Below are 14,085 nucleotides of genomic sequence, written 5' to 3' on the forward strand. Positions count from 1 at the left end.
GAAACTGCATTTGTATGTTTATCCCATTTCGACCTGACGTCTGAAAAACCTCATGTTTCTGTATCAGTGGTTCTCAATATTTCATGTCAAGGACGCCAAAAATTATATATAATTGGTCGCCGACCCCCATCTGAAAACATGTTGTTCCAGGGACCCCCCCAGAAGCAAAGATTTGAGTTAAAAACTGAAACTCTGAAAGAATATTCAAAGATTTGAGGCACATTTTCACGATTTCTCAAAAATAGCAGACATATACAAGCTCGTAGCGCCGCACTCTATGAGCTTCCCGGCCAAAATGGATTATATTACTGAAGAGAGAGAGAGAGAGAGAGAGAGAGAGAGAGAGAGAGAGAGAGAGAGAGAGAGAGAGAGACAGGGAGACCCCGTTACTGAACCAACACTCTGTGCGGCGGTACAGGTAATGGAGAGTCCCGCAAAGCCTCGAAGCAACCGGCATTATAAGGCTATTATGGACCAGAGCTATATACTCAATCTGCAACGCGGCGGGGTGGGATTTGACCCGGCAGCCAGCGGGGCTGCTCTGCCGTGCCACAACATGATCTTTGGGAACGTCAACAACACTCGCCGCGGCTTTTTTTCTTTTCTTTTTCCTCTCCCTCAGAGTGCAGGAAAGTGGAGATGTATAACAAAGTAGAGACGCGTGCGGTGGGATTAGTTCCCATGTCCACCCAACACAACACGCCCAACGCTGGGAACATCACCTCTCTCTGACCCTGTCTCTCTCTCTCTCTCTCTCTCTCTGTCTCTCAATTCACCCATTTAGGCCAGACGTCAAAATAAATAAATAAAAAGTATTCTGAAATAATATATATTCAAAGATTTGTGCCGCATTTTCACGACTTTTCCAAAAAAATAGCAGACCTATACGTACAAGGCTCGTAGCACACCACTCGGTGGCGCGCTATGAGCTTGTAGATCTGCTATTTTGCAATAGCTAAAGTATAACATAATGCTTATAGTTATAAAACACCAAAAGGGGGTTTCCCGTCCAGAATGGTTTAAATTCAATGGCGCTTTATTGGCATGAGAAAACGTACGTTTAGAAATACATATTGGATATAAAATGAGAATTAAATAAAGGTGTACTGTAAACAGAGCTGTGTTACATTAACACTTTGGGTCATACTATCTTGTGAGCTTGTAGATCTGCTATGTGTTTAAGTAACTAGTAGTAACTAAAGTTTTCAAACAATTGTAGTGGAGTAAAAGTATATGCCTCTGAGATGTAACCGAATAGAAGTAAAAGTACAGAAAATACTTCAAAATTGCACAGTACTTCAGTAAATGTACAAAGATGTTAGGCAACGTCCTATAACCAGCGACCAATACAAACACACCGCAGCGCGCACGCGCACGTATGGGCGCACGTTTTAGCTCATACACGAGCCATGGGACGGGGCGCGCGTGGAACTTGGACCGTCCTGGGATGGGGTGGTGCCAAATGGAAGTTCCAAGCCTTTAGGACTCGCAAATCAAACGGACAAGAACGCAGAGACAGGAAAGAATATATGTGTCTTTCTGTGCGCGCGTGCATGTGTGTGATCCCGATTGCAAAAACATGAATCAAACAGAGCTCAGTAAAGTATTTCCAAAGTTCCAAGAGGGAGTGGGATATAGTAGTAAGTGAGTAAAACATTTATATACATAGCACATTAAAACACTTAAACACTCTGTACTCTGATGTACAGTATGTCATTTAGCCAATCTACAAATATATATAATTTCGGCGGTCCTTTTGCATGAAATGGTTTGAGCATCATCATAAAGTTCTTCAGAAAACTGCAGGGCTCTAGAAGACATTTTGTATTGAATCGGACGTCGATTCACAAAGTGCTTCCACGCAAAACAAAACAGTGAGACACACCTGAGGAAGGAGACCAAACAGTTGGTGTATATTGGGAGGGAAAAACACACAGAGAAAAAGTGAACACGTGAGACAACATGGCAGCCCAGAAGAAAATATTTCTACAAAAAGGCTCACTCATGAAGATGAAGTCTTCAGGCGCTGCTTGAAGCAGTCGGCTGGTTCAGCAGATGTGATTGATTGAGGAACAGCCCTTAATTGCGACCCTTCGATTTTATGCTGGAACTAGATAAAGTTCCCCCCTCTGGGCACAGGTCTCCGCTATAGGCCAGGTCAGGTTGTGGCCTCCTGGTGGCGCTATAATAGGCCAATGTGAAAAGTGACATTTGTTCTTATACGCCTTTGATGGCAATTGGGTGATTTGAGGCATTTTGTCCAAAACAGGCCAATGTGAAAAGGGTGGGATATATTCCTCAGCCTAGTAGGAAAGTACCTCTCACACAGACGCACACACACACACACACACGCGCACACGCACGCCAACCATCCATCAATTCACAAAAACGACAACAATAACAAGAGCCACCATTTTATTTGATACTCTCCGTGTAACTGTCACTTCCTGAAACCCTGTGTCTGTTTACCACCCGGTGTTGCTAATTATAGCCGACCTCGTCTGCTCCAGTTCTTACAGTAAGTAACAGACACCCAACACACCCACATGTTCAGTGTCACGGTCTGTCTGTCTGTCTGTCTGTCGTAGGTAGGTAGGTAGGTACTAGTGAACGGTAATATATTACCTATTACTAGTTACTTTTAAAAAGTAATATTACTTTACATGTTAATAATTGCATTTTTTTTGTCCCCAAACGTCTCACACTACTCAGTTCCGGACAGCCGATAATTCACACGTACAGACAAGTGTGCATCGTTTCCGTATCCGCTCTAGAGTCCAGACCGGATCAGCTGCCTGCAAAGCAACTCCATCCCAACCCAGGCTACCATTAAAACACAATATATGCCAGGTTCGAGATTTCTCGTATAAAGAGCCTAACCCCCCCCCCCTTGTGCCAAATGCCAAATGCCAAATGCGAGAAATCTCATCTTTTGTTGATTTCTATTACTGGACTTTATGTGGAAACGCCTACAGAGTGGCAAAAAACTACTTTCTGGCCTTAACAACCCATACATCCAAACAGAAAAGTCCTAACTGATGGCATTAAACAACGTTAAACAATGTTAAGCTCACTTTGCGCATGCGCATACCCTCTTTAAATAAAGGTGTGAATGAATGAATATGAATGAATGAACGGGCGTGTTTACCTGTCAAAATGCTGTGAAAAGGTTGCATGGAGCTCAACCAACCATATAATGCCAACTGGTTCAACTGGACTGCTTCTTACTGGGTAAGAAGAGGAGCTGGGAAACAGACAAAAGCTGGTTTCATTTTTCACCGCTCGGCGCGTCAATGCCACCCTCTCTCTCTTTCAAAACACGATACCTTATTGTAAAATGTTTCAGTGACAGGCGTCGACAGCCATTCTTTCACCATTCACAGCCTAACCAGGCTTAATTAGCACCACAGAGGAAAGCCTGTTATTCGTCCTAAAATGAGCCCATGTGAGATCCAATTGAGGGGGGGGGGAAAGGAAGAAAATATAAAAGATGGACATATACCAAAAGATTATTATTATTGTGCCAAAAGAAACCGGATGATGGAAAGATATTTCCGCTCGAGACCAAATCAGAAACCCGACAATGGCATTGATCCCAGCAGGCTACTCACAACCCACCACTCTGCCCTGAGGCTCTATAGGCACACAGAATTACTCTCCCTACTTCCTTCACAGGTGTTACCGATGATACTAATTAAGGCTCCGTTTAGTGTTCAGTGGATATTCTTTGAGTGGTGCAACCACTCGTGTGTCTCTGGCTGGCTGGCTGTGTCCGAGCACGAAAATTGCGTTTGGTTTGTTTGCACAACCAGGTGTCACTGTTGCGCAGCCTAACACACCAACTGTATATATGATGTTTTGGGGTGTTACAGTACAGTGACAGTACAGTACAGTACAGTACAGTACAGTACAGTACAGTACAGTACAGTACAGTACAGTACAGTACAGTACAGTACAGTACAGTACAGTAGAGGGCCCACCTGGGGACCCCCACACGGTAACTCTGTCATTTCCCAACCGTTTCGGATGCGGGGCGGCTCGCCCGGAACCGGGCACCCTGGCCACGTTCTTGTGGGTCTGGAACTTCCGAGGACCCCCGGGGGACCCCCACACAGAGTTGCAACCACTCACTTCACACGGGAGTGATTTTTTTATTTCAAGGACTCCCATAACCAAATGGACACTTCCATTTGTACACGTGGTTGCATTTGTACACTCTCAGAACCAAGCCATTTGGAACCCAATCAAAGACACTTTGAGACCCACTGGTGTAGCCGAGTGTTTCCAGTGAGCCAACATGCGCAACAGCAGCACCCCTGACTCTGTTTGACCAGAATGGAACAGAGCCTTCATTAGTATCATTGGTAACACCTGTGAAGGAAGTAGGGAAGGGGCCTAAGTTCTTTCCAAAATGGTCGTGTGTTGTCCATTGCAATTGCATTTAGCAGACGCTCTCCTCCCACAGACCCACACAAGATAACCATCTTCACCTCGACGTCAGCAAGACAAAGGACATTGTAATTAGTCCCAGTTCACCGACCGCAGCACCCCGTTGACAGTTCAACCCATTAAGACCTGAGGCAGATTCTACAAATGCCTTCTAAATCCTAAAAGTTTTCTACCAGTGGTGCTCAAACATTTTCATGTCAAGGACCCCCAAAAATATATGTATTTGGCCGCAGACCCCCCCCCATCTCAAAATACTTTGATCCAGGGACCATCGGAAGCAAAGATTTGAGTTAGAAATCAAACCTGTGTGAAGTGAGGGGCGCTATTATCATCATACATCACATTCCGTGCTCAACCAATCATAGCCTTCTACCGCTTCTACGATTCTGCCCTGCGCCGTATATAATAAGGCTATGGGACGTTCAGTTTTAAATCTCAAATCGAAATCAGACCAGCCTCTCCTCTTTGGCGTAAATAAAAAGAACGTTTTTGCTACTCACCAAAACAAATTAAGGCGGGTTGTGTCATTAGAAAGCCTACTTTCCTTAGTGGACGCACTCTGAGCCCCCCACCACACGTATAAATGGTACTTTTTTCACCGGGGGAAAAATATTCTCTATGAGGCAGTTCTCTGGGCGCATTGGAGTAACTAAAAGTATTTTTTTCCGGTGGAAACAAAATCCCCTTTTGGCCAAAAAGTGCACTTTGGGTTTTAATGGATTAAAAGACCTCCCACAGGGACACTGGACAGTAGACTCGGCTGCAACCAGCTGATGGCTGCGTTCAGGTGACACATTTTCTTTGTTCTACCGTGCGTGCAGTGCACCGTTCCGTACCGTGCCTGCACGTGCACGACACGCCACAATGTGTTTGGTACCACACTAGCGTGGTACTGAGTTCTATATACGAGCATGACACACCACTGACTGCACATGACCGAGCAACATAACATCCTCACATCCTTTTCAATTTAAGCCGGCCACATGGAGCTATAGTAGCTACACAGTGGGAGAAAAAGTACTCACATTTTTTTTACTTAAGTAAAAGTGTCAATACCGTAATAAACTGCTCTACATTATGGCCCGGGTCATATACCAAAGACCCAATGCCTCCCTTTCCTTGCACTCGGCATCAAAGGGTTGGATGATTTGGGGGGGTCAAATCAACTAATCAAATGATTCACACGAGCGCGGTTTGGCTGCGGCTCACCGCTCCGAGATGCGGAGAACACAAATGTCACTGCGGTAATGTGTGTGACAAGATTGTACGACTTTGACAACGTAAAAGTCTGGAATTCAAAAACATCTTCTGAAAATAGCAGATCTGCAAGCTCACAATGCGTGAGCTTTGCAATGCGTTGTCAGCTTGTAGATTGGCTAATTTCAAATGGCTGCCATGTAAATAAATCATGACATGTTTTAATTTCACCATTTCCTCTCTCTCTCTCTCTCTCTCTCTCTCTCTCTGTTATGTTACCAGTGGGGGAAAAGCATTATGGTATTAAGTACATGTACCCAAGTACTGTACTTAAGTACAATTTTGAGGTACTTTTACTTTACTGAAGTGTTCTCAATATTCTATCATTTTACTCCTACTCCTCAACATCTCAGAGAGAAATATTGTACTTTTACTACTCCAGGATAATTATTAGAAGATTTGCTTTAGTTACTTTGGGCATTTGCATATTATACTATTACAAAACATACATTAGCTACTCCAGCGCTATTTAAACTTTTGGCTATTTGAATGTAGCCGATCTACAAGCTTGTAGATCGCGTGCGCGTAAACTCGAGTGCCAACTAAAACCAATCAATCAATCAATCAAATTAGGCCCAACTGCTTTTCAGGCAGCTCTAGGATTTGAATTTAACAACAGTGATAACCGAGTGTTGCCGAGTGTTGCATTGCTGTTTCTCATTGTACGTCGCTATTATTGTTGTATTGTCACTATTGTGTGCTATTGTGCTGTATTTAACTGTTGTCTGATATGGCCAGTGTTGCGGAAAGGAATTCCCCCTCTTTGGGGACAATGAAGTCTAAATTCTATAGACTCTCTCTCTACTCTTTTGTAGTGTTACCGTATCGTTTGCACTAATTTTGGAGAGAGAGAGTACATCACATTCCACTTAGGTTCCATCATGGTTCAGTGCGAGGTGATAACTGAGCTGATAAACGTAATGTGTGTACATAATAAACCTGCCCCCGGCACAGTGTACATGTAGGTCCACTCGCCGCACTTTATAGCTTTAAGATTGACCAACAAAATACATCAAAAGGAAGCGTTCACTCCCTGCGAGGAAGCAACAATAACCTCGATGACTGGAGGGAGAGCATGTGAAGAATGATGTGTGGTCCCTCCACCCTGTATATATATCCTGCATTAACGTACTCACGAGTCCCTGCATCCTGCAGCCACACACATATTAACCTATTTAGGCCTGACGGCGGAATTTAAAAAATGTCAGGACATGACAGTTTTCTGAAAAACCTCATGTTTCTGTATCAGTGGTGCTCAATATTTCATGTCAAGGACCCCAAAAATGTTATTTAATTGGCCACCGACCCCCATCGGAAGATATGTTATTCCAGGAACCTCTCAGAAGCAAAGATTTGAGTTAAAAACTTTCACTCTGAAAGAATATACATTCAAAGATTTGAGCCACATTTCCAAGACTTTTCAAAAATAGCAGACATACAAGCTCGTAGCTGTGAGCTTGTAGATCTGCTATTTTTCAATAGCTAAAGTGTAACATAATGCTTAAAACACCAAAAGGGGTTCCCACTTCCCGCCCAGTATATGGGTCAAGGCTAAAAGGTGTTCTTTGTCTCGTAATCATAGGGGAACCATAGACATTTATTTAAACTTTCGGGAATATTTTGATATTGCACGTCAAAACAGCTCGACCACCACCAGCTTTGTTGTGTACAGTATACGGCATTGGCTGCAGTGCCATGTTGGAGTAAAGCAAGAGGGAATTAGTTATTTAAATTAGTCGTATACAGTACATGATTTAGAGCTTCAAAGTCCACTTCAAAGTGTCAGCGAGTTCTATGATGTGGCAATAAGTCCGCGAGACATCGATGAGCCGGAACACATGATAAGATACAGTATTAGCCCAGAGACAGAAATGACATGGTTATACCAGGAATGTCATTTTGACGTTGTTGTTAGATGCACTGTATCTTATGTGAATGCTTCTAGCAGTGGTGGTAAAAGGTACTGACATTTGTTACTTATATAACTCACTGTATCAATACTGCAACGTGAACTGAGTGGTGCTAGCCTGGTTTCCAGCCCATAGACCTCTCTCAGAGTCTGACAATCAGGCTAGAGTGGTGCAACTCCTGGACAACTCCCTGTCCACAACAGCCCGAGGAGGCACACCAAAGCACACCAAGGGGAGGTACTGTAAACTGATATTGTTTTGGTATAACGTCTCGTTGTCATTGCCGGCGTTTGTTCGGAAGTAAGGGCGCTCTGCCGATAAGCCCATCGTTCAGTCTGACCTAGAAACGGGAGGGGACAGAGTTCGGCTCGGAAAACATGCGGTCACCAAAATGTGGAATGCCCTGCGGGGGTAAAAAAAAGTAGTGAAGACCTCGAGTGCCTAGTTAAAAACTAAGCTAAAAGAATGGCTGACCTTTTTGGGTCTTAGTTTAACACCTTTGAGCACCTTGGTGTAATAGCATCGTCTGCCCCAACCCTCTGTAAATATACCTTTTGATGCTACAGAGTTGTTTTATTGTATTTATCATATGGCATTACTGATTAATTGAAAAATATATACTGTATTTATATACAGTATATGGGTAACTTATGAACCTATTAACCCCAAGAAGGTTAATGGGGTGCAAAAAAACAATATGACACAGAGAAATGTCTTGCCGCAGTGAGACTTCTTCAAACTAACAAAAAATCACACCGTGTGAACTGAGTGGTGCCTCTCTCTCTCTCTCTCTCTCTCATTAGCAGGCAACAGTACAGTACAGCACTATCTCTTTCTGGCACAACAGCGACAACAGCAACTACTGGTACTAATAGTCATACTCGTGCTCATTAACACATACATAGTTGAACACATAGGCGGACACGGACATTGCTGTTCCTTGGAGTACAAAAGTATGGAGATACAAAAGTATCAATATATGTACCAAAAGTAGAAAGTTCTCATACAGAATGTTCCATTTCACAACTTTTCAAGTGTAGCCTATGAATTGTATAAAAATCTTTTGAAAATTGCTGATCTACAAGCTCATGATGCCATGCATTGTGAGCTTGTAGAACGGATATTCTTCGAATTGGCCGAAATGTACATAAATGGCCTAAATGTATGTTCTGTAATAATAATAAAAATCTGCAGATATCAGGTATCCTGATACTCCCACTTTTCTCTCATTATTCGCACTTGGTTGCAGGCCCCGACGCACCTGTCCCTGTAGGTGTGCAACTGTGCATAAGAACTTTTCTCTACAAAGTGTAGAGTATAATTAAAAGTACTGAAAACTGGAAATACTCCTGTAAAGTAAAAGAAAATACCTCAAATGTTGTACTTAAAACCTCTTACGCCCCAATCCCCCGCCGCCGGCGGGGGTCAGCGGCTGTCCACCTCATGAACAGCTCTCAGCGGGTAAATGGGGCAGGTCAAGGTCTCAGGTTCCAACTCCGATATTTTAGATTTTCCCTCCCTCCTAGACGCCCCTGGGGTTTAAGAGGCTTAGTACGGTACTTGAGAAAATGTACTTAGTTGGTTTATATTACACCACTGGCTTCCAGGCTTCAGAAATCACGATAATCATCTCAGTCAGACACAGTACAGTCACAGTCTTCTAACCCGCACGGAAAAGTACATTAAAGTCCCCTTTCATCTCCTCAATTGGAATCAGGCGAGATTATCAAGACTTTTTGGTCATCAGGCAGAGGCTCTGAAGCCACTATACCTGCTACCCTCACCCCCATTTGACCCAAACTCCACCAGGAAACGAACACAAGAACGCTCGCTCGCCACCAAAACACGCTCTGCCCGGGTCAAATCCGACGACCTCGGACTCGTTAACAGTTGCCACCAGGTATTTCTAAACGTTAACCTCAGTAAAACTATGCCTAAACCCGACCTTATTCCTAAATGTAATCTCCGTAAAACTATGCCTAAACCAAATGTAACCTCTGTAAAACTATGCCTAAACCTAACCTTATCCCTAAGAGGAAACCATGCAAAGCACCAACCTGCACATCGGGAGAAATTAGGGGTCTTGCTCAGGGACACTTCGACACCAACTCTGGGGGAGCCCGGGTCGAACTGGGAACCTCAGCTGTTCTACCGGCCACCCCTGAGCCACTGTCGCCCCCCTCAGTAAAACTATGCCTATACCCTAACCTCAGTAAAAAAAAGAATAAAAAGAACCGCTGGGGGGCGAGTGAAACCCCCTCTGGGTCACGGCGGTGACGGCACGGCACCAATGCAATGTAGCCCGGGATTCAAACCCAGAGTCTCACATGCAGGATGAAGGGACCCTGACTGACTAAAGACATGAAACATCTTAACCAATTTCCTAAAGGAGAAGGAGCCACGCTCACAAACAATCTTTTCAGGACATTAGTAGCTTAGTTTGGACCAAGAAGACTATCATAGATCTATTTTATAGAGTCCGACTTTCGATATAAATACATCGATGATAGTCTTGGTCCAAGGCTACATGACATGGCAAGCTCACTTACAATACTGTAAGTCGAATTTGGAGGCACGCAAATCACGTACAGTATGGCCTCAATTAGAGAGCACTGTAATTCCACATAAAAATAAGTAGTGAAAATAGCAGATCTACAAGCTCACGACACGTGTTGTGACCTTGTAGAGCGGCTTTTTTCACTACTTATTTTTATGTGAGACATCAAATTTCACTTTTGGGTCTGACAGTGGAGCTAAAAAGATTAGGAATCACTGAATTAGAGAATGGTTTGACGGTAGAGACTAATTAGTCCCAAATTGAGACCTAGCTATGCCAAGAGCGCGCACGCGCACGCACGCACGCACACACACACACACACACACAGTCACACACACGTGTATTGTTGTGGACTCACCACGTAATAGAAGTGCATGTCTCGTCTCACAGCGTACTCCTCAGTCTGCATGGCTGCTGGAGTCGAAGCTGACCGTCCTGTAGCATCCATCCAGTCAGACTGTCTTTCTGTCTCCTCCTGCCCTGGTGTGTCCTCACTCAGGCACTTATTTAGTCGTTTCCTCTGCCGTGCACGTGTCGTCTTTCATGCCATGCTCTCTCTCTGGTCGAGTCTGGTGAATGAAAACGTTGTTGGTTTGGTTTCAAACTTTCAATTCGGTTGGCTGGTCAACTTGCGCTGCGAGGCGTTGTTGAAATAGAGCTTGCACTGCCTGGTAGGCTATATAGACTATATGAGCCTCTTCCAATATCGTCGTTAACACGAAAGAAAAGTTTACATATAATAAAGGGATATTTTTAAATGAGATATTTCTGGCCATAGAACTCCCGTTCCTCCCGTCTTCTCATTCACCCGTTCTTCTCCCATCCCATTCTCTTTCATCAACGAATAAATCCCATATTGGACAAAATGTTATCTTCGGTCTATTTATTTATTTATTTTTAAAGAAAAATGACTTGACTGCACCTGTACAAATTACAAAACGTAAGTTAACTCTTAACAGAAAAAATGTGCGTCGTTACTTAAAGTCCGATATAAACAGAAACCAAACCTGTCATAAGGAAGACACAAAGTCCACGGCACACGGAACAGAGTTGTGATGAAAAAGATCTTATGTTGTTGTTATATATTCATCTTTTTGGAGCATACCGGTACTTTAAATCCGTGCAGCGAGCATCATTCACAACCGTGGCACAACGAAAGAAGAAAAATCATACTTTGCAACATGGAGTTACTTTGGCGCAACATTTCAAGTCAATTAAGTCTCTCTCTCTCTCTCTCTCGGCACATCTCTCATCTTCCTCCTCTCCTCCCCCAGGCCCCCTCTGTGTTTTCACGCCGTGTCTGACCCTCCCCTTCTTCTGTTTCTGACAGACTCCATTCTTTTCTGTCGTCTCAAATTATGCCCGATCCCCCCCAGGCCCCCACCTGCACCACCGCCAACTCTATCTATCTGTCGTTGTTGCCTGCCTCTAGGCAAGTTGGCAACGTTCTGCATTTATGGTTTTATGGTTTAACAGCCACAACAGTTCAATGGCATCACATCAACTCAAGAATATCTAATGTTGTTAGGCTGTCCGAGTGTCTGTCAGCGTATTTATTATAGGCTACCAAAGACAGACGTCTCTTTCTCTACACGCGCACAAGCCAAGACACAAAAACGCATGCGCGCCCTCCAAATTAAATCCACTTATATGAACTTAATTGGCGTGGGAAACGATACAAAAAAAAGTTAAAACATACATTTACATTGCTATATAGCCTACAATTAAAGATTGGCCTATACTAGCAATGTAGAGTCGTGTAATGTAGAGGCCTAGGTAGAATGAACTTTAAAAAACACTGGCTACTTTTGCCGTTTGTGCTGCATCATGCATATAGGCTTAGATTAGTCATTTGGTGTAGACAGTAGGAAATAGGCTAGTATAGTATGTCTGTCCCTATATGCACTTAGTTCAGAGAAGAGGTTCCATATAGGTAGAGTAGAGGTATATGCATCGGTAGAAAGGGTGTGCCGTCCAAACCAGTGGCGAAAACCTTTTGCAGTATAGTTAACATAAAGCGAGCTACAGATGATAACTTAGGACAGGCACGTCATTTTTTTAGACAGGGGTGAAATAAATCAGTCTTACCCAGGGTTGAAATAAAGGGCAGAAGAGACGTGCATTTCCAGTTAAACAAAATAGTTTTGTTTGATTTATAACTCAAGGTAGAATGAAGATCAGGTTAGAATACACATTTATTTATCAGCTACAAAAGTTTATTTAGCTAAAATGACTTCATTACCAACCAATCAATATCAAATTCAATATGAAAAGGCATTATGAATGACAGTTAGGGGCCTATGTGCTATACTATGCAGTAGCAGGGGTTTTAAAGCTATCCTGTGTCAGGACACAGGCGTGGGAGGGAGGGGAGAGAAGGGAAACGTCTAACCGCCACCAAAGAGTCCACACACGGCAAGACACACTTCACTCTTCAATCACTTCAAGAAAGAGATACTGTTAAACACTCAAACAGTAATAAGCATGCAGACTATACTAAATCCCAAACACAGCCTACCACCTGGCACCCGTGACCAACGCACCTGTCGGGACTACTATCTGAACCACCTGCTGCTTGCCATACTGGCAAGGCTGGGACCAAATGCACACGGTTCTGAGGAACTACTATTAATTTAAATGACTAAAACAGCTGCTTTGCACAAACAAAAATGAACAAAACATCAAATAACCAAAATAATAGGGACAAAAACAGCAGAGGCATACTGCATACCATCAATGAGTCTCTTGCACCTAAACCCAACACACCACCAGGCAACCACAACAAGCCAGCCAGCTACTCTGATGGCCTGGGTGTGGCTCCCCTTTATTCAGTCAGCAGCCAGGTGTCACAGCTGTCCTGAATATGGGTGATTTGGGAGTCGCATCACGGGTCTAGGAAAGCTCAACTCACTACACAAGGAGGTAAACCTGATCGGAGCCATAGTATAGACTAGACTCTAGTCTATACTATGGATACGGAAACTCTTCTCGGAGATATACAGTAAGAGCGTAGAGTGAGGTTCCAAATGGGGCTCTCTGTCCGCCTGTCAAAGGCAACTGAAATGCTATTCATTTCCAACTCTCTCTTTGTGACAGACAAATATACCGTTCTCTCTCACTCTCTCCCTGTGTGTGTGTGTGTGTGTGTGTGTGTGTGTGTGTGTCATAGCTAACAGCATGCTCTGGGCTGTCGAGACACAGGAAGCATGGAGTTTGATGGTAAGGCCCTGATCAGAATGCCTGTGTGTGTGCGTGCGTGCGTGCGTTTCATCTACAACAGTGGAAAGTTGAACTAAGAATGTTGGAGAGGGAGAGAGAGAGAGAGAGAGACAGTATTTCTGACAGCAAATGCACAATGGTTTTGTAAGCTAGTTTTCCTTTAAGTTGCAATTTAACACAGTTCTTGAATTCATTCCATTAACTGTAGGCCCCCCTACACACACACACACACACACACACACACACACACACACACACACACATTATATGTAGGCTATATGCATGCATGCAGCATGCATACTGTACATACCTACGCATGTACTGTACACACACAATGTACCGGTAAACATATGTTTGTTTACTCACGCCAATAAAGCCCCTTTGAATTTAAATTGAATTGAGGGAGAGAGATAAGAGAAAGTGGGCAAGAGAGAGGAAAGCTGTCACTGTAATCACATTGTTGATCCACGCACACACACACACACACACACACACACACACACACACACACACACACACACACACACACACACACACACACACACACACACACACACACACACACACACACACACACACACACACACACACACACACACACACAATTGCAGGAGTCCTTTATCTGTATGTTGAGGGAAACTAAACACTCTGTGATCCATGACCTTATTTACATAAGTGGTTTGGAATTGAGTG

General features: G+C 43.7%; 2 protein-coding genes across 3 annotated transcripts in view; one reads left to right on the forward strand and one right to left on the reverse strand.

Annotated features, from left to right (window-relative positions):
- arhgap36 (Rho GTPase activating protein 36) overlaps positions 1-10,758 on the reverse strand; it is a 94,516-nt gene extending 83,758 nt beyond the window's left edge. Inside the window, exon 1 of one of the 2 annotated variants that reach the window (XM_080792636.1) lies at positions 10,562-10,758. In XM_080792636.1, coding sequence (XP_080648762.1) covers positions 10,562-10,621 — 60 coding nt within the window. In that variant the 5' untranslated portion in view covers positions 10,622-10,758. Of the gene's footprint in view, positions 1-10,531 lie in introns of both variants that reach the window. The other variant, XM_080792635.1, reaches the window with a different exon arrangement.
- The window catches only part of LOC308335568 (acetylcholine receptor subunit delta-like), a 301,797-nt gene that overhangs the window by 241,433 nt on the left and 46,279 nt on the right, over positions 1-14,085 (forward strand). The gene's annotated exons all lie outside the window — the stretch shown is intronic.

This window comes from Protomyctophum bolini (assembly GCF_963924005.1).
Source record: "Protomyctophum bolini genome assembly, chromosome: 20".
Taxonomy (NCBI): domain Eukaryota; kingdom Metazoa; phylum Chordata; class Actinopteri; order Myctophiformes; family Myctophidae; genus Protomyctophum; species Protomyctophum bolini.